This window comes from Macrotis lagotis, chromosome 7, assembly GCF_037893015.1.
Source record: "Macrotis lagotis isolate mMagLag1 chromosome 7, bilby.v1.9.chrom.fasta, whole genome shotgun sequence".
Classification (NCBI taxonomy): domain Eukaryota; kingdom Metazoa; phylum Chordata; class Mammalia; order Peramelemorphia; family Peramelidae; genus Macrotis; species Macrotis lagotis.
In genome coordinates, this window is record NC_133664.1 from 181,230,329 (window position 1) to 181,252,174 (window position 21,846).

At 33.4% G+C, this 21,846-nt stretch overlaps 1 protein-coding gene across 1 annotated transcript in view; it reads right to left on the bottom strand.

Annotated features, from left to right (window-relative positions):
* Positions 1 to 219: 219 nt before the first annotated feature.
* Positions 220 to 21,846, bottom strand: part of TAF3 (TATA-box binding protein associated factor 3) — a 239,006-nt gene continuing 217,379 nt past the window's right edge. Inside the window, exons 5-7 of the mRNA XM_074194165.1 lie at positions 18,113 to 18,368; positions 4,233 to 4,339; positions 220 to 2,137 (exon numbers count right to left, since the gene is read on the bottom strand). Of these exons, the coding sequence (XP_074050266.1) occupies positions 2,023 to 2,137; positions 4,233 to 4,339; positions 18,113 to 18,368 (478 nt within the window). The 3' untranslated portion in view covers positions 220 to 2,022. The remainder of the gene's footprint in view (positions 2,138 to 4,232; positions 4,340 to 18,112; positions 18,369 to 21,846) is intronic.

Consider the following 21,846-nt stretch of genomic DNA (forward strand, 5'->3'; position numbering starts at 1 on the left):
GTATGATTGGCAAAAAAAAAAAAAAAAAAAAAAAAGTTAGAGACTTCTTTTCTTATTTCACTAGCATGACCTGCTCCTTTAAATATGGCAACTTTGGTTCCACCACCCATGTCTCAGGGAACAAACTCCTAAAGGAAATAGCAAAGCAAACTATGAACCAACCACCAATTTTTATTTGACCTCCCTCCCTCCCTCCCTCCCACCCATACACACCCCAAAAGAAAAGGACTAATAAGGAGAGTGTCATGTGTGAGAAAATGTTACAAAATGAAGAAATAAAATACAGAATGATCCCAAATTAATACAAAACAAGACATATTCTCAGATTAGTTGAGTACTTGCATAGATGGAACAATCTTTAGGGGTAGCATTAAATAATGAGAGGGAAATGCCATATTGCACTCTAAATTAACCTCCACTGATTTGCAATTTAACAATCATAAGAGAAAAATCTTATTTCTCTATGCAGACTATGTTTCCAAATATAATAAATTCATACTTAATATCAATTAACTTAACTTGTTTGACAGGTTAAAATTCTGTATGCTACATTCAAGATATTTATCACTTCACCATCCAAGGATTATTTCAAAACTAACAAAATCAGCCTTTAATCCAAAGTCCCCAAAACATAAATGTTCAAATTAAGTTTGATGTTCTCTATTATAATTATTATTTCCTTTATTGCCAAAACACTCAAATGACACCCCATAATCCATGCTAAAATAAAATTTTGTGACACCCTGAAATTAGATTTTTCTTCTTTAAAAATATTCATAGCAATCTTTATTTTAGTCTCAAATGATAAAACCAGTTAACAATAGGTATGCAGAAACAAAACATTATAAACACAAACTGCTACAGCATTGGTTTTCTGACCTTTAATGAATCTACATTGGAAAGAAACAAAAGTTGACAAATAAACAATTTTAAAGCAAATGCTAGAGATTTAGATCTCCTTGCTATTCTTCCAACTTTGAGGGTCCTTCCTCCTTCACAATGCTATTAGGCTGTTCAGTTACTTCTTAACCTAAATTCTTTTGAAAAATAGTTCTTTCCCACTTCTGGGTTCATGGAAAACAGTAATTAGAGACATGGCTGAAATCACAGAGGATTTCAAAGACAACTAGAATTAAACACGATAAAAAAATTTAAAAATAAGTACTTCATAAATATTCAATATTTACATTAAGGGAAATCTTTTAATTTGAAGTATTTTTATACAAATTGATGAAATGTACAAGTAATGAGAAGAGACATCAGCAGCTTAAAGATCAACAAAATTATGAAACAACCAAAAATATAAAATATATTACAATTAACAAAAAACAATCTGCACAAAAGAAAACTGGTCACAATAAAACCTTTCTTTAAAAAAATAAGATATTTCACCAAAAAAGCATGAACATGTTTACATGTAAGTACTAAAAAATTGTGGTGGTGGGGGGGAAATCATATATTCTTATCACAAAAATATTTACCAGCATCCCAACTGGAATTTTCTTTCGTGTTATTATGATTATTTGACTATGCAAAGAAAAAAAGCAGAAAACTATATTCAGACTAATGAAATCACTCCTTAAATTACAATCAAAGCCATTTACACATTATCCTCTCATCTAACACCTTAATGAAAAGGCTCTGGAGAGAAGAAAATCAAAAGGGAAGAAAGATGATTTTTTTTTTATTTACAATACTTGTCATTGCTACTATAGAAATGTGAGAGTGGAAGATGAATCATCAATTCAATTAGCCCTCATGCCACTCTATTTGAGTTTATCTTCAGGAGATGAAAACTTGAGATCATACGAAAACTGTATCCCATGGGGGCCAAATGCATTCAGAAGTTAACAGTCCAAGGTGGACCGCTTATTCTTGTTGCTGAATCATTCAAGATTCATAATATTTGTAATGTAAAGGAAATTGAGATGGAAGAACTGCACCAAGAACTCCCTCTTAGACAACAGAGAAGAAGCCCAGATGTGACATTCAGCAGCTGAAACCATGCCCACCATGGAAACTTCAGTGTGCTCGATGCTTCCTCTTCTTATGCTTTTTGTCTTTCTTTTTGTTGGCACACATAGGACAGAACCATTGCATTTCTTCTGGGGGTGCAGCCATTAGTCCAACACAGGGCCTAAGAATTTTTACAGACAACCCAAAAAATTTCAGTTAAACAATTTACTACTTTAAAGTTAAAATTTCTTTTCTACATTCTTCAGGATTTCTTTCTAGCTTGGAACACAACTTATAAAATTCTAAACGGTCAAATTGTTTACGTATTTTATAACGAAGAATATTTTTATTTCTTCTTACTGTCAATAGCCAAATTTCACTTACTTAGAAAGAACTTCATAGTATACACAGAAATGCTTTTCCAACATACTGCCTTTTTTTAAACTTTAAGAATTTGAGATGCTACACTAATATTAACATATTTTTAGAATATAAATGCTTCAAGTTCCCATCCCATATTTAAGATTTTACACACACACACACACACACACACACACACACACACACACACACACACACACACCCCTTCAAGGATAATGAGATATATCTTAGCAGAATTTGAAATTCTATTTGTATCATAATCTTAATAATTTACAATATCTGCTAAATTACTTACTAGATATTTAATTATTACTTAGTAAATATTACAGTAGTAAGGAGATTGTTTTCCTATGGAACACAACAATAACAAATATTTATTCCATTAATTCTCTCTATCATTTTTATATGAAGACCCTTAAAAGAAATTGTTATAATTCTTTTAGTAAATTGTACCAAGTTGAACTCTGGATGGTGAGACTTTTAACTTCCTCTTTAGTAGTCTTGGTAACATCAAAAGATATGTGAACAGTGGAACAGTGGTTAAAGCCTTTTCAGTTTTTTAAGCAAATAAAGCCCTTTAAACATCTTCAACTACTTTACAAAATTTTAAATTTTTTCCTTCAACTGCTCCTATTTTTAGCTCCTTTGTGCAAACATTAAAGTTTCTGAAAAATAAATTATTCTTCGTTTGAAAGAGGGGGTTTGGGATGGAGAGGAAAGTTTGGGGGGGAGAAAAAAGAGAAAAACTTTATATTTCCTCCTAAAACAGCTGTTTCGGTAAACAGAATATATCCTAAGCTAGTCAAGAAATATTCGAAACGCTCAAAAGTTCCATTTCTGACACTTGCCTGTGTGACCTTTAGTAAGTAATTTCTTCCCCACTCCCCACTCTTGATCCCCTTTACTTTTTTTTCACTGGTAAAATGGTGGGACTGGATGGGAGTCCTTGAGCTCCCTTCCAGCTCTACAATTATGAACCTTTGAGTTCTCTTTAATTCAGGATAGGGATAACAATACTACTGTGAACTGATTACCACCTTCATTTAGTAAGATACAGGAGACACTTGGATTATTTCTATAGAGTTTTAAGCTTTATGAAGGGCTCTCCACACATGATACTATTTGAAAATAAGTCTCCCTTTGGTGTTATAGTTGCAGACTCTGAAGCTCAGGTTTCTATATTACTTGGTAGGAGAGATGAGAACAAATTTAGGTCTGCTAATTCTTGTAGCTAAGAGTAAATCTATAGATAATACTTTTTTTTTTGATACTATGGGAATCATTTTAGGGAGTCCTTTTTTGTGACAAGATGATAGTAATTTTTAATGTTGTGTTTCAACAGTGAGTATGTCTGATGAGAAAATTCTCTATCCGATGTAGATCAGCAGCTGTATTCTTTTCTTTTTTAAAAAATATAAAATGTTTTTTTCAGATTCATTTTAAAAATGTTGAGTTCTAAATGCTCTCTCTACCTTCTGCTTCTCCTCCAACCCATGAGAACATAGTTGATATTCTTAAAGAGTTACCTGGATACTGAAAAATTAAATTATTTTTCCAGTGTCATCTACTACATGCTAAAGATGGGGCACTAGAATCAGAATAAGAGACTGACTCTCCAGTCATTCTTTCAACTCCTCTCAAATAATTGTTGAAAGGCAGTATCTGCTAACTTTGAAGGGAGTGTTACAAGTCTTTTTCTTTTAAGAAATTCTGAATAAGGGGTAGCTAGGTGGCGCAGTGGATAGAGCACCGGCCCTGGAGTCAGGAGTACCTGAGTTCAAATCCAGCCTCAGTCACTTGATAATTACCTAGCTGTGTGGCCTTGGGCAAGGCACTTAACTCCATTGCCTTGCAAAAAAATCTTAAAAAAAAAAAAGAAATTCTGAATAACTTACCAATGGTACCAGTCATCACAGTCATCACAGCCAATCATTGGACTGCCATCATCTGGTTTGTTACATCCAGGACAGATCCAGATCTGATTGCCCCATTCATCTCTGATCTGTTTTTTCAGTAAAGGGGAGTGAGAGAAGAGGACAAAACCACAGAAAGTAACAAAGAGGTAGTCATTATTTTATATCTTAAATACAAAGAAGAGAAAAACAAAACTGAAACTGAAAAATAAACATTTCTAATTAAAGGCACTGCCATTCTTTCTGTTCTTGTACTAGAAAGAAAATAACTAATAACTGCTTAAATGTTATTTACCATTTAAATGTTATTTACCATTTACCATTCAACATGAACTCTGACTTTCTAAATTGTTTGACAAGGCAAAAAAAAGTGTTTTAGCATAGAATTACAGCTAAGAAAGCGATGTGGCTCAACTACATATAGTTTTCTGCATGAGATACATGGATTTAATATACATAGAAAAACATGCATGTATTACTTTATTACTTATTAGCCAAACCTTTCTCCTGAACCAGCTGATAAGATCAAGGATATAAAAAAGTTGTTACTAAGTAACTTTCCATTCCCATTATGACATTTATAGTACAGTACAATCTACTAAAGGGCAAATGAAAAAAATGTTAAGTAGGCCAAACATTTACTCATTTAAACACTGGTTAGCTATATGTCTATCATATCCTCTCAATTTTATTTTGATCACTTAGCAGTTCTAAATTGTTTTGTTTATAATTTTGTTAGAAATTTGTCAAGAATTTCCTCAGAGCTCCATGTAAATGAAAACAATTTTAGAAAAGAGTTCTACAGATGCTTTCAAAAAAGACATAAAATGGCAAGAGAAAAAATTAAGAATTCTTATGATGGGATAGCTTATAATTTCATTTAGATAATTTCACAAGCATTTATTTATTCCTCTAATGACATTTTACTTTTATAGAAGCTTTATATAACAAAAGGGGGAAGTTCTTTTTGTTTTGTTTGTTTTTTTGTTCTGCTGATTTGCTTCTCACATAAGGCTTGTTTAAAACATCAATTTTGAAAAAAAACCATCAATTTTGAAGGACCTGGAAAAACTGTTTTCATTGTACAGTATACAAAGGCATACTGTACAGGCATTAAAGATCTTTGTAGGCTACTTTTTAATTTTCCCTCACTTGATGTTTTCAAAGGAAGATGTAAAGTGGGGTGAAAATGCCAATCTTTGAAACAGTAGAATATTTAGCCCTTGTTGCCTAGTTATCATGAAGTTCCTGGGTATATCTCATTGTAAGGTAACTATTTTATTGTTCTGTTTCTAAATAAATTTATATTTATATTTATAAATAAAATTTAATTTTAGTTTTGTGTATATATTTTATTTCCTTATTACAATAACCTCTGTAAGGATAGGGATGGAACTGTTTCTAGTTCTATGTGATTTGCAAAAAATACTATTATAACTATTTTGGTGTATTTAAGAGTCTTTCTTTTTGTCAATGACCTTCTGATAGTATAAGCCTAGCAATGTAATTTCTTAGTGAAGAGTTATGAAAACTTTAGTCATTTTATTGGCATAAATTCAAATTGCTTTTCAGAATGGTCCACCCACAATGGATTAACAGATCTATTCTTCATGACCCCTCCAAAATGAACTATTCTCATCTTTTGTCATCTCTTTCAATTTGCTAAGTGTTAGGTTAAATTTCAAAGTTAAAAAAATTTCATTTCTCTTATTATTAGTGATTTAAAGCATTTTTATGATATGGTTGTTAGTTTGTAATTCTCTTTTGAAAACTATTTATTCAAATCTTTTGTTTACTTAGAGGCAATTGTGGTACAGAAGAGAGAGATCAGGCCTGAAGTCAGAAGATCTGAATTCAAATCCAACCTTAGATACCTGCTAGCTGTGTGTATGCCACAGGGCAAGTTGCTGTGTTTGCCTCAGTTTCCTTAAATAGGGATAACGATAGCACCTATCTTACAGGATTGCTGTGAGAAAAAATAAGATATTATTAAAAGTGCTTAGCAGAGTGACTGGCACATAAAAAGTGCAATATCAATGCTCATTTCCCTTTATTTATTGGGTAGTAGCTTTCTCCCCATATTTGTGGATATTAGATTCTCTTTAGAGATAAGATACAAAGATTTTTTTCCATGTGGATTGTTTTATTGTTTTTATTTTTAAATTTTTTAAATTTTTATTTAAGGCAATGGGGTTAAGCGACTTGCCCAAGGCCACACAACTAAGCAATTATTAAGTGTCTGAGGCAGGATTTGAACTCAGATCCTCCTAATTCCAAGGCCAGTACTCTATTCACTGTGCCATATAACTGCCCTGCTCTTATTGTTTTTTAATGCATTAATTATGTCTGTGTAAAAGTTTCATCTTCTGCAATGTCCTTTATTTCTTGTTTGGTTAGAAATCCTTCCCTATCCATAGTTGTGAAAAGCATAGGAGCTGCTTCACTTCTAACTTTCTAATGGCATAATCTTTAACATTCAGATTATATCTACTTTAATATTATTAAGAAATATAAGACATTGCTGCAAACATCATTTCTGAAAACAAGCTTGGCTAACCAGAGAGTTACAGTTTTTAGAAAGTCCATTTTTATGTCCTGTGGAGGGGCTCTTACAGTGGTGTTTGGTCCTTAGAGTCCAGTCAAACCAAACTTCAATAATAAGTGCTTATTGTGTGACAGGCAAAAGACTGATAGGGGACATATGCAAACAGTGATACAATACTTTTTACATATATATATATATATATATACATACATATGTATGTTTATATGGATATATGTATTAATGTATGTACACATACACAGAGCTTGGAGAGAGATAATTTACGTATTTTCCTTTCAAACCCCCTCCCTCTACATATTTGTGAATAAATGCTTTCTTACTGACTTACTAGTACAGCAAGTGGCCAAAAATCTATTGGTAAAAGAAAATTATCAACAACAAAAATCAAACCCTGCCCTGAAGTCATAAAGAAGGGTGTCAAGTGTGAACACAAAGAACTGGTAAAAGCCAACATCAGGGCATGTGGAAAGCAGCTAAACCAAGTCTTTAAAGACCTGATATTCCACTTCTTGTTCCAGTGTTCTCTAAAAGGTACCAGATAATTGGGCCAGACTGCTTTCTGACCTTTTGCTTGCTATTTCTCTACAAAAAATCATCATTTAGAGTCTTTTGCAATAATGGAATAGTTCCTTGTGGCACTATTCCTCCTACCCCATCTCAATTATGGACAACAAATACCAGAATTATAGTTAGCCTTTAATAACTTTCAGAAATGGTACTGTGATGAGAGTTTGTTTCTATCTCCTCAGCTTTTGTTCTCCCTTTCTGTTGTGTCTTACAAAGCAGAGGCCTGGCAGAAAAGACTTGCCAATCAACAGCTTTCTACCAATGATTTCTAGCTTATCTAATACCTTCAAGTAGTTTCTTCTTCTGTTCTTCCAAAGTCTTTCCCTAAATACAGTGAAATCATTTAAGTAAACCAATAGTTCCAAGTAATTAATGCCACAAACCATGAACTGCTAAAAAAGTAGGAAGGTGTCCAAACTCCCCCCCCCAAAAAACAAACCTTTTGTGATATGTTTAAATTGGTAGATATGTTTAATATAGATAGAAAACATTAAAGTATTTTAAATTTTATTAGCTTAAAACTACATTAAGACTTTTGGGACCCCTATATAGGAAAAGTAACCAAAATATCCATACCATTCCCCCCTGAGTGATCCCAATATTTTACAAATATTTCAAAATTCAAAGGAAATAAAAGAGAAATAAAGGTCATAAAGATTTAAAGTATACTAAAATAGTCATAGGAACAATCTTTATAACAGCAAAACAACTGTAGTAAGACTTTCTTCTGAGAAATTAATTATCATCAATTGATGAATGGCAAAAACAAACCAAAAGACTTCCATATGGACTAATGGGGTATTATTGTAAACTAAGATATGACAAACATGAAATAATCAGAGACATGGGAAAATCAGCATCAACTGATGCAGAGCAAAATAAAACAAACTAAACCAACAAAATACTCAATGACTACAACAAAGTAAATGGGAGGAAAAATCATTAAAGTGACATCTGGCTTTGAGGAACTGAAAAAAACAAGTTAATAAACATTCTTCTCTCTAGTGGCATGGCAACAGGAATGATTAAGATAGAAATACAACATGTGAGGGGGACAGCAAGGGGGCAGCTAGTTGGCACAGTAGATAGAGTACCAGCCCTGAAGTCGGGAGGACCTGAGTTCAAATCCAGCCTCAAACACTTAATAATTGCCTATCTGGGTGACCTTAGGCAAGTCACTTTTAACCCCAATGCCTTAGATAAATAAAATTTTAAAAAAATACAACATGCTGTCACAAGAGGTCCCTGGATCAGATGTTTTTATTTATTCTTCTTTGTCACAAAGGAGGGTTCAGAGGAGAGGGAGGGAAATGACTGTGATATAACAATAGAAAGTTTCAATGAAACATTTAGAATTTAATTGACATCTACACTTCCTCTTTGTCTTTCTCATTAGATTTCTTCTTATTTCTTCAGAATTTCATTCTTGAAAGTTATCTGTTGTTAAAACATGACTAAACGCATTTGTTTCATTTTTTAACTATAAATCTTTGTTATAATGGATGACCCTGTAAAAGGAGTTGAAGAGTCTAAGAGTCACTGGGGAGTTATTATGCTATTTTTAAATATGAAGCACACACATATTTATATTTATCAAAGCATTTGGTCTTCATGTTATTCTTGTAAAATGGAGGTTTAGGCTATATGTTGGTAAAATTAGATGAATTTAGAACTTGCCTTGTCAGAACCAAAGAATAGTCATGAATGTTCACTATCAAGTTGGATAAAGACTCAGAGAGTATGTTTAATAAATTTTCAGGAGTTGCAGAGTTGGTGGAAAGGACAGAGTGTTATATTTTCTAGATCTATGAAGTAGCTCTGTTAGTCTGATTGGCATGACACTGATTCAAGTTAAATAATTTAAATATAATAATTCAACTTTCATTTTTATGATATAGGTCTGAGTCAAACAAGAACATATAATTACAATCCAATTATTCTGACAAGTGCTAGCCGGCATTGGGAATTTATCAGTTCTCTTTTCAAAGGTGAATAGCATTTTTCGCCATGGATGCTTTAGAATTGTCTGAGGTCACTGTTATGATCAGGTTAGCTAAGTTTTCAACAGCTGTTCATCATTACAACATTGTAGTTATTGTGTATAATGCTTTAGTGATTTTGCTTACTTCACTTTGCTTCAGTTCATATCAGTCATTCCAGGTTTTCCTGAAATCATCCTTCCCATTCTTTCATTACAATTATATATCAAAACTTGTTCAGTCATTCCCCAGTTGACAGATATCTCAATTTCCAATTCTTTGTCACCACAAAAAAAGAAGTGATATAAATATTTGTGTAAAAATCTCTATGTAAATTTTAATTATTTTGGAATACAGACTTAATAGTGGTATTTCTGGGTCATAGGGTATGCACAGTTTGATAAACCCTTGGGTGTAGTTGTAAATTTTACTCCAGAATAGTTCTATTAGTTCTCAACTCCACTGACAAAACATCCACATGCCCACTTTCCCACATCCCTTCTAGTATTTGTCTTTTCCTTTTCGGTCATATTAGCCAATATGATAGGTATGAGGTGGTATCTCAGAATTGTTTGAATTTTCATTTTTCTAATCAGTAATGATTTTGAATATTTTTCATGTGACTATTGATAGTTTTGATTTCTTCATCTAAAAAACTGCATGCTCCTATACTTTGACCATTTATCAAAGAAAGGTCATAATCAAGGAAATTTTCCTTAAAAACCTCCCCCTTAATTTTCCTATTTTTCTTCTTTTGTTTCTTCCCCCCAAAGCAATGGGGTTAAGTGACTTGCCCAAGGTCACATGGCTAGGTAATTATTAAGTGGTTGAGGCCAATTTTGAACTCAGGTCCTCCTGCTCTATTCACTGCACCACCTAGCTATCCCTTTCTGCTTTTCTTCTAATTTGGGGTTGTATTAATTTTGATTATGCAAAACTTTTTAATTTCATGTAATCAAAATTATCTATTTTACTTCTTTTGAGTGTCTCTGTCTCTTGTTTGGTCAAAAACTTTTCCCTTACCCATAAGCCTGATATAGTTACACTTTCCCACTTTCCCACATTCCCTGAATTTACTTTTTGATGACAAAATGTCTAAATCATTCATTCACATTACCCATTTAATATAATTTATTATATATTTGTTCATTTTAATCTTATCTTTGTATGTGTTGTGAAATGTTGGTCTCTGCTGAACTGTTTTAGTTTTAGTTTTCCCAGTAATTTTTGTAAATTGTTGAATTCTTTCTCCAAAAGGTGGATACTTGAGTTTTATCAAACACTAGTCTACTTTGGTCATTTACTACTGTGTATTGTATCCCTAATCTATTGAATTTATACCATTATTCTATTTCTTAGCCAGTAAGATTATGGCTTTGTAATATAGTTTGAAATCTGGAACTGGTAGGCTACCTTCCTTAATTTTTTTTCATTGATTCTCTTGATATTCTTGATCTTTTTGTTCTTCCAGATGAATTCTGATTTTATTTTTTTTCCAACTCTCTAAAATAACTGTCTGGTAGTTTGATAGGGTATTGAATAAATTACCTTAAGTAGAATTGTCATTTTTATTATATTGGTTCAGCCAAGCTATATGCAATGAATTTCTCCAGTTTGTTTAGATCTGTTTTTATTTGTGTGAAAGGTGTTTTGTTTTCTTGGCAGGTGGATTCCCAAGTATTTTATATAGTCTGTATTTATTTTAAAGAGAAATTTTTCTGTCTCTTATTGTTTTTATTAGTAGTATATAAAAATAATTTCTATTTATGTGAGCTTATTTTATATCCTGCAACTTTGCTGAAGTTAATTGTTTCAACTACTTATTTAATTGATACTCTAGGGTTTTCTAAATATATCATCATATCATCTGTGAGGAGTGATAGCTTTATTTTCTCACTGACTATTTTTATTCCTGCAATTTCTTTTTTCTTGTCTTACTGTTTTAGCTAGCATTCCTAATACAATACTGAATAATAATGATGATAATGATGGACATCCTTACTTCACTCCTGATCTTAAAGGGAAGGATTCAAGCTTATTCCTAACAGAGATAAGGTTTGTTTTCTGATAGATACTTGAAGTTATTCCTATGCTTTCTAGTGTTTTTAATTAGAATGGTTATTATATTTCACCAAAGGCTTTTTATGCATCTATTGATATAATCATAAGATTTTTTTTGTTATTGATAGGGTCAATTATGATGATAGTTTTCCTAATATTGAACCAGCCCTGCATTCCTGTTATAAATCCTACCTGGTCAGAGTCTATAATCTTTATGATATATTGCTGTAATTTCTTTGCTGGTATTTTATTTAAAATTTTCCCCATTGATATTAAGGAAATTGGTCCAAAGTTTTCTGTTTTTGCTCTCCCTGGTTTGGGTATCAAAATCCTATTTATGTCATAGAAGGAATTTGATAGGACTCCTTCATTTATTTTTTTCAAATGGTTTATACATTGGATATATACAATATTGGAGTTAATTGTTCCTTTAGTGTTGGTAGAATTGACTTGTAAATCCATCTGGCACTGATGATGCTTTTCTTAGAGAGCTCATTGTTGGTTTGTTCAATTTCTTTTTTCTGAGATAGGGTTATATAAGCATGCTATTTCCTCTTCTGTTACTCTGGGCAGTTTATATTTTTGCAAATATTCATTCAATTTCACTTAGAATGTCAATTTTATTGTCATATAACTGGGTAAAATATTTCCATGGGGGATTTTAAATTTGTTTTCTAGTTTTTTTTTTTAGTTGATCTGCTCTTTCTCTCAGATGCATGCATTTAGAGATATAATGTTCCTCCTAAATACTACTTTGGCTGCATTCCACAAATTCTGGAATGCTGTCTCATTGTTGCCATTTTCTATACTGAAATTGATTGTTTCTATGATTTTTTTTTTTTTTTTTTTTAGTTTTTGCTAGGCAAATGGGGTTAAGTGGCTTGCCCAAGGCCACACAGCTAGGTAATTATTAAGTGTCTGAGGCTGGATTTGAACTCAGGTACTCCTGACTCCAGAGCCGGTGCTCTATCCACTGCGCCACCTAGCCATCCCGTTTCTATGATTTATTCTTTGACCCATTCATTCTTTAGAATTAGTTTCCAATTAACTTTTAATCTATACTTCTAGCATAAGTACATTTTTAAAAATTGCATTATGGTATGAAAAGGATTTTTCTGCAAAAGACTGTGAGGTTTTAATGGTTGACTTTTATAAAGGTGCCAAGCACAGCTAAGAAAAAGGTAGACTCCTTTCTATTCCCATTCAGTTTTCTCCAGAGGGCTAGTATATCTAACTTTTCTAAGATTCTATTCATCTCCTTGAACTCTTATTTATTTTATGGCTAGAATTATCTAGCTTGAAAAGGGGAAAGTTGAGCCCCCCCCCATTCACTGGTATAGTTTTGCTATTTTTTTCCTCCTATACTTCATTTAACTTTTCCTTTAAGCATTTGGATATTATACTATTTGTTGTACATATGTTTAGTGTTGATATTACTTCATTGTCTATGATTCCTTTTAGCAAGATGTAATTTCCCTGTTTATCCATTTTAATTAGGTCTATTTCAGCTTTTGCTTTCTTTGAAATCCTGATTGCTAGTCCTGCCTTTTTTATTTCAGCTGAACCACAATAGAATCCATGCCAGACTTTTATTTTAACTCTGTATTATTTCAAGTGTTTCTTGCTTACAAGAAATCTGGTTTCTAATTCATTTCCATATACTTCCATTTTAAGAGTGAGTTTCTCCCATTCACATTTATAGTTACGATTCCTAACTACATTTCCTTCTAGCCTATTTTTTTCTGTTTGGGGCAGCTGGATAGCACAGTGGATAGAGCCCTGGCCTTGGAGTCAAGAGGATGGGAGTGTGAATCCAGCTTCAGATACTTGATATTCACTAGCTGTGTGACCTAAGGCAAGTCACTGGACCCAGATGGGTTTGAAGGAGAAAAGTTGATGACTTAGCACAGCAGCCCCTCACTCAAATCCAATTCATGTGCATGTCATGGTGCTGTGGTCTTCTTCAAGAATGAAGGACAAACATCATCATTTTCTTCTGTTTATTGTTTCCTCTTTCTTCTGAATTTGTATTTGTCTGGCCCTTTTATTACCCCTACTCCCTTTCTCTTATTCCTTTTCCCTACTTACCTATTGGGTAAGATATATTTCTATTATCAATTGCTGTGTGTGTTTGTGTGTGTGTGTGTGTGTGTGTGTGTGTGTGTGTATTTCTCTCTTTAAATCAATTTGATGAGATTCACTAATATCCACCCCTCATACTGACATTTTCCTTTCCACTGCAAAAGCTCTTGTTTCATTCATTTGAGATAATTTCTCCCATTCTTTCTTTTCCTTCCCTCTTCTCCTAGGGCATCCCTCTTTTTTTTCATTTATCCAATTTTGTTTTACATAATCAATTTTATTCCTGCACCTTCTATGCAGAATTCTTCTAACTGCTCTAATAATGCTAAAGTTCTTAGAAGATACATATAGCATCTTCCCAAATAGAAAGGTAAACAGTTTAACCTTAATGAGTCCCTTAAGATATCTTTTATTTTACCTTTTTATGCTTCCCAAGTCTTTTGAAAATCAAAATTTCTATTTTATCTTATTTATTTTTTTGCAATGGTACATGCAATGGTAGTTTTCAACAATCATTTATTTGCAAGGTTTTAAGTTTTACATTTTTCTCCCTTCCCTCCTTTCCCTCCTCCCCAGACAGAATGCAATCTAATTAAACTATACATATATCAATTTTAATTATATTGTGAAAGAAGAATCAAATCCAAACAGAGGAAAAAAGACAACACAATTGAAAATACTAAGCTTTGGTCTGCATTTAAACTCCATAATTCCTTATCTGGATATGGATGCTGTTTTCCATCACAAGTCTTAGAATTAATTGTCTTGTATTACTATACTGCTGAAATTAATCCATCATGGTTGATCATCACCCAGTGCTGCTATTAGTGTGAATAATGTTCTTCTGGTACTGCTCACTTTACTCTGAATCAGTTCTTGCAAGTCTCTAAATTTCTATTTTGTTCTGATCTTTTCATCAGGAATGTTCTATTTCACTGTCTATTCTTTCCTTAAAAAATTATACTCAGTTTTGCTGGATAAGCTATTTTTGGTTGTAATCCCAGATCACTTGCTTTCATATTCCAAGTCCTCTGCTCTTTAACCTATCAGGCACTAGATTTTGTGGGATCCTGACTGTGGTTTCATGGTATTTGAGTGGTTGATTTCTAACTGCTTGAAGTATTTTATCTTTCTAGAATTTGGGTATAATATTTCTGGAAATTTCCATTTGAGGATCGCCTTCAGAGTGGTGATTGATGGATTCTATTAATATTCTACTTTATCCTCTAGTTCAAGGATATTGAGAAAGTTTACCTTGCTAAATTTTTGAAGTATGTCTAGGATTTTTCTTTTATCATGGTTTTTAGATAATTCAGTAATTCTTAAATATCTCTCTTTTATTTTCCAGGTCAGCTGTTTTTCTCAGGAGACATTTCACATATTCTTCTATTTTTTTTCATTCTTTTGAGTTTATTCTATTGGGTTCTCGATGTTTCATGAAGTCATTAGCTTTCACTTAACCAGTTCTTATTTTTATGGAATTCTTTTCCCTGGTGAACTTTTGTTCCTCTTTTTCCATTTGGTCAATTATTTTAAAGGCAAGATTTTAATGTTTTTCTTTTTACCCAGCCTTTTCATAATTTTCTTCCTTTGCTTTCATTTATTTACCTAATTTTTCCTCTATTGCTCTTATTTGATTCTGAAAATCAAGTTTTTAGCTTTTCTAGAAATTCTATTTGAGGCTTTGCTTGTAACTGTTTTGACTTCATTATTTTCTTCAGAATTTGTATTTTCATCTTTCCTATCACCAAAATAACTTTTTATGATCAGGTTCTTTTTTTTTTTTTTGTTATCTGTTCTTCTTTCAAAACCATTTCTTGATTTGGAACTTTGTGTTAATATTGAGTTTTGTTGCCAGTGTGAGGAACCTATCAAAGGTTTCATACTTTCTATGCTGTAAGTTTTTGGTGCTTCCAAGGTGGTATGATCTAGAGAAAGGAGTGGTCCCCGCTTTCCTGTTTTATACTCTGGTCCTTACCCAGGAAGGGCCCCCTTGATCCTTTGGGACTGGAAATGATGCTGCCCCTCATGGTTTCTACTCTCTCTTGACTGAAAGTGTTGCTCTTGAAATGATGACCCAGAAGTAGGTATATAGTCAATTGCTATTGCTGCTTGTTACCACCACCTTGTCCCACTACTGGTGTTTCAGGTAGCTTCTAGGTCAGTCTCCTAATCTATGGCACAGATCTCACTTTCTGACTTCTTATGTTGTCCTGGACTGGAAGAATGTCTTACTCGCACCTCTTGTTGGTTTACTCTGCCATTCCAGAATTTGATTTTTATTTTAAAGCTGTTTAAAAGGGAATGTTGGGAGAATTCTGTTCTAGGCTTTCTCTATACTGCCATCTTGACTCTGCCCCTAGAAGGCCTTCAGCAAACTCTTTATATGCATATATGTGCAATCCCCCTCCCATCTAACTCAGAAGAAGGTGAGATTCATGAAATATTTTCTCCTCTCACCCTTTTCTCCACTTTTCTTTATTATTATTCTTGTGCATACCAATTATGAGAAATACTAAGTTCCATTTCCTTCTTTCTTAGTATATTTCTTTCCTCTTTTTAAAATTCTCTTAAGACTCTCAAAATGGAACTAAATCTAATAATAATAGCAATGACGATGATGATGATGATAACTACAACATTTATATCACTTATTATTATGCTAAGTGCTTTACAATGATCACATTTGATTCTCACAACAAACCTGGTAGGAAGGTGCCATTATTATCCCCATTTTACAGATGAGAGAGAAGACAAATGACTTGCCTAGGGTCACACAGCTAGTAAATGACACAGTAAGTGTCTGAAGCCAATTTGAACTCCCAACTTCTTGACACCAAGCCTGGTTCTCTGTCCACTGCACCACCTGGATTCCCCCCCTCCTCCCAGTTTCCCATATTATTAGATTGAATTTCCTTAGTAGGGAGCTCCATTACATGGATGAAATCATTGGACTGAAGAAAAAGAAGACCTCCAAAGCACAGAGAGATTGCTGGGGATATAAACACACACACACACACACACACACAAAGTGTCCTAGTCTTCAAGAAGCTTACATTCCTAGTGAGGGGAAACAACAATTAGTACAGAGACAGGTGTACTATCTGCATTTTGGAATAGGAAGAACAGTTCTATCTGAGGTATAGGAAAGGTCTCAAGCAAGAGGTGATATGAACTAGCCTTAGATGGGATTTAGATAGGTTGTGATTTACCTAAAATCAGTAGGACACAAATCTATCTATGTAGTGAAGTGTAACTAGAAAGCATATTTGAAATTTTAAAATTTGGCTTTGTTTTACCATCAAAAGACCTCTACATTCAAATAACCATTGTACATCTTATACCCTTCATACAAATCACCAACTGTATCTAATTAATTGCATAAACACAGTTCTACTGATTCTTAAGTTCCTAAAAAACAGAGGTTAGTAATAAAGGTTAGTGTGATACACATGAAAGAATATCAGAGGGGTGGCTAGGTAGTGCAGTGGATAAAGCACCAGCCTTGGAGTCAGGAGTACCTGGGTTCAAATCCGGTCTCAGACACATAATAATTACTTAGCTGTGTGGCCTTGGGCAAGCCACTTAACCCCATTTGCCTTGCAAAAACCAAAAAAAAAAAAAAAAAAAAAAAAAATCAGACTTGGAGTGCCAGAACCTGATCTGATTTCTAGCTCTGCCATTGAGTTTTTCTGGAACCAAGTCAGGGAGCTTTTGCAGCCCTGCTTCTTGTTCTATAAATGAGGGAGGTGGATTATATGAACCCCAATGTCAATTCCACCTCTACATTTATGATCAGCCATTATTGAACTACCTTTGATAAAACTTTCACTCAAAATTTACATTGTAATAAGGCATGGTAAAACTTAATAATTTATCTCCAAAAAAAGCAAATGCTAGAGGTCCAGTTATTCTACAAAGAATTTTGGAAATATGTCCAAAAAGCTATTAAACTGTATAGCCTTTGACTCAGTAATACCTCTATTAGATGTAACTTCAAAGAAATCAAAGAGGAAAAGAATTCATTTGTACAAAAATATTTATAGAAGTTCTTTTTTGTGGTAGCAAAGAATTGGAACCTGAGGGTACTGATTAACCAGTGAATGGCTGAATCTGAATGTAATGAAATACTATTGTGCTATAAGAAATGATGGTTTGAGAAAAATGTGAGAAGACTTTTATGAACTGATACAAAATGAAGTGAGCAGCACCAGGAGAATAATTTATACAGCAACAATTACTAGGAAGATAATAAACTCTGGAAGACTCAGGAACTCTGATCATCACAATGACCAAACACAATTCTAAAGGACTCATAATTAAATATGTTATTTATTGATCTTCAGAAAGAGAGGTTATGGAGTCAGGGTGCAGACTGAAATGTGTGTGTGTGTGTGTGTGTGTGTGTGTGTGTGTGTGTGTGTGTGTATTAATGAGTATATGAATGTATTTTGACATGGCAAAGTTGGGAATTTGTTTTGCTTCACTATGCATATTTGTAAGAAGTTTAGTTTTTCTTGCCTTTTCAATGGGTAGGGAAGGGGATATGAGAGAATATGGAACTATAAATAAAATAAACAAGAATTTAAGAAAAAGTAAATATTACATACCACATAGTTACTGACTGTTTCTGTGACAACACTACGAACAGGTGCTTTGGAGCCTCCTGGAACCATGATTGCAGGAGAAGGTGGAGGAATCATGGCAGGTGATACAGAAGCTTGTGGAGGAGGTGGTACAGGCACTGGAGGAGGAGTCATGTGAACAGGAGCAGGTGCTGGGGATGGTGCAGGTGGTGGTGATTTCGGTCTAATAACAGAAGGAGATGGTTTAGCCTCTGGCGCTGGAACCACCTTGCTGATGACACTGTTAACCCGAAAGAAAGAAAATTAGTTTATATGTAAGAATAAAATTGAATATTTAATTCAACAAATATTTATCAAGGGCCTAGATTTTAGTAATACAAAGGTCAAAACAAACAGTTTTTGTCAACAAACAGTTTATAATTCACTGGAATGAAACAATATCTAAATAAGATAAATCAATACAAAGAATTTCAAGTGATACAGAGCAATGACTCCTGGAGGAATTAATGAAGACTCTCAACTAGGAGGAACCTAAACTGCTCCTTGAAAGGCAATAAGGATTCTAAGAGATGGAAGTGAGGAAAATAAGTATTCTGTTATGATGTAAACAATATAGTTAATTGATTTTACTCATCTTTTAACAATTTAAAAAAACATTTTGATATAGAGAAGAAAAACTTCAAATTCAAAAGCCTACATTATTATCCTCCAAAATAGCATATTATAATAAAATTCTTTTCAAGGATTATTCTCCAAGACCTCACTCCCATATATATGTTAGGCTACTAGGAAGTTGTCCCTAAGACTGGTCCAGAGGACTACAGTACAAGTCAAGTTTCTATGAGCTGGTTTCCTGGACACTTTAAGGATTTGGAATCCATGGAGTTCCAGAACTTCAGACTTGTACAATGTCTCAAGCACATATAAATATTTAATACAATCTGCCCTGAGTCACCACTCTTTGGCCTGCTGACCAGGCAAGTTTTCTTTTTAGGCTAATATGCGAAGTTATATTATAATATCGTTCTATTTATCAGTTCTTTCTCTGGAGGCAGATAGGATCTCTCTTTTTTTTTTTCTTTAGTTTTTGTTTTTTTTAAGGCAACGGGGTTAAGTGGCTTGCCCAAGACCACACAGCTAGGTAATTATTAAGTGTCTGAGACCAGATTTGAACCAGGTACTCCTGACTCTAGGGCCGGTGTTCTATCCACTGCACCACCTAGCCACCCCTGATAGCATCTTTCTTGATAAGTCCTTTGTAATTAATTTAGGTATTTATAATAATCAAAATATATATTTGCACAAAGTTGTTCTTAAAACATTATTGCTGTTACTTGTATACTTCAAATGATTCTGACATTTCCACCATTATTTCAAGCAAATCTTGTTTTTCTTTTTGGCAAGGCAATGTGGTTAAGTGGCTTGCCCAAGGTCACAAAGAGCTAGGCAATTATTAAGTGTCTGAGGCTGAATTTGAATTCAGATCCTCCCGACTCCAGGGTTGGTGCTCTATTCACTGCACCACCTAGCTGCCCCCAAATCTTGTTTTTCTAAAATCATCTTCTAGTGTAGTAGTATTCCAACAAAATCACATACTACATCTTGTTTAGAAATTCCCCAACTAATGGACAATACCATAATTTCCAGTTCTTTGCCATGACAAAAAAGAGCTGCTATAAATAATTTAGTTCATATAGGTTCTTTTCCTTTTCCCCCCTTGGGAAACAGACCTAATAATGGTATTACTGGGTCAAAGAGTATAGTCAGTTTTATAACTCTTTGGGCATAATTCCAAATTATTTTCCAAAATGGTGGGATCAGTTCAAAGTTTTAACAACAATGAATTAATGTCCCAAATTTTCCACATTCCCTCCAACATTTATCACTTTCTCCTATTATTTTAGCCAATCTGAAAAGTATAAACGATATCTCGATTATTTTAATTTGTATTTCTTTTATCAATAATGACTTAGAGCATTGTTATATGACTATAAATGGTTTTGATTTCTTCAACAAAAACTGCCTATTCAGGGGCGGCTAGGTGGCATAGTGGATAAAGCACCGGCCCTGGAGTCAGGAGTACCTGGGTTCAAATCCGGTCTCAGACACTTAATAATTAGCTAGCTGTGTGGCCTTGGGCAAGCCACTTAACCCTGTTTGCCTTGCAAAAACCTAAAACAAACAAACAAACAAAAAAAAAAAACCCTGCCTGTTCAGATCCTTTAACCTCTTATGACTTAGGGAATAATTTGTATTCTAAGAGATTTGACAATGTTCTTTATATATTTCAGATATGAGACCTTTATCTGAGAAATTATCTATAAAATTCCCCTCCCCCCAATTTTCTGCTTTCCTTTTGCTCAATTGGCTTTTCCTTTGGTTCAATTAGTTTTATTTGTTCTAAGTCTTTTAAATGCAAAGGAACATCTCCAGTTTATACTTCTCAAAGCTCTCTATCTCTGTTCATAAATTGTTTGCCTATACATAAGTCTGACATATTCTATGCTCTTCTAATTTTTCTTATATTTCCCTTTATAAACTAGGCCATATATCCTTTATGACCTTATCTTGGGTAAATGTTTAAAGTATTGGTCTATGCCCAATTTCTGCCAAACTGTATCCAGCTTTCCCAATAATTTTTACCAAATAAAGAATTCTTATCCCCCAGATTTAAGTATTTATACTTGCCAAACAAAATTACTAGTCATTGCTACAAAATTGCTAGTCATTGTAGGTCTATTCTATTCCACTCATCTACCTTTCTATTTCTTGGTTAGAAATGGATAGTTTTAATAATTATTACCTTATAATCTAGTTTATGATTTAGTACTGCTAAACTTTTTTTATTAGTTCCTTTGATTTTCTTGAACTTTTGTTCTTTCAACTAATTTATTATTTTTTCTAACTCAGTAAAATTTTTTTTGGTAATTTAACTGTGATGGCATTGAATAGATAATTTTAAATTATCATTTTTATTACACTGGCTTTGCATATCTATGAACTAATTTTTTCCAATTATTTAAATATGATTTTATTTCTGAGTTTTACAATCTTGTTCATATGGTTCCTGGGTTTGTTTTATAGATATACGCCAAGGTATTTTTATCCTGTGCAGAATTATTTTAAATTCTTACTATCTCTTTGCAGGTTTTTTTCCTTTTTTGGGTGATATGTAGGAATGTTGATGATTTATGTGAGTTTACTATATATTCTACTGTGCTAAAATTATTGTTTTAGCTAATTTTTAAGTCTTTAGAATTTTTGAAGTATATCATCTGGAAAAAGATAATTTTGTTACCTCATTGCCCATTACTATTCCTTCTACCTCTTTTTCTTTTCTTACTGCTATTGCTAGGATTTCCAATGCAATATGGAATAATATTGGTAATAATGGACATACTTGTTTCACACCTGATCTTCCTGGGAAGGTTTCTAGCCTATCCCCATTACTTTCCACTAAGTAGGTTCTGTCAGTTTCTGATGTTATACAATTTGTCAGTGCCAAGAACTCTTTTGATTAGGTCTTCAATAGATGTGTCTGTAGCATCTGTAGAAGCCATTGCCAGACTGTATTTGCTCAGGGGCTACTCCCCAGGATGAGAGCTGAGGGTTTTAGGTCTGAAACATTGTTATTCCCAAGATTCTTGAGTCTTGAGCTATCTCCTTTAAGGGTTTGAAGGGAGATGGTGGTCAAAGTAGGAGTGGTAGCTTGGGGTCTCTCACATTAGAAAAATGCCACCTGAGAGTAGAATTATTTC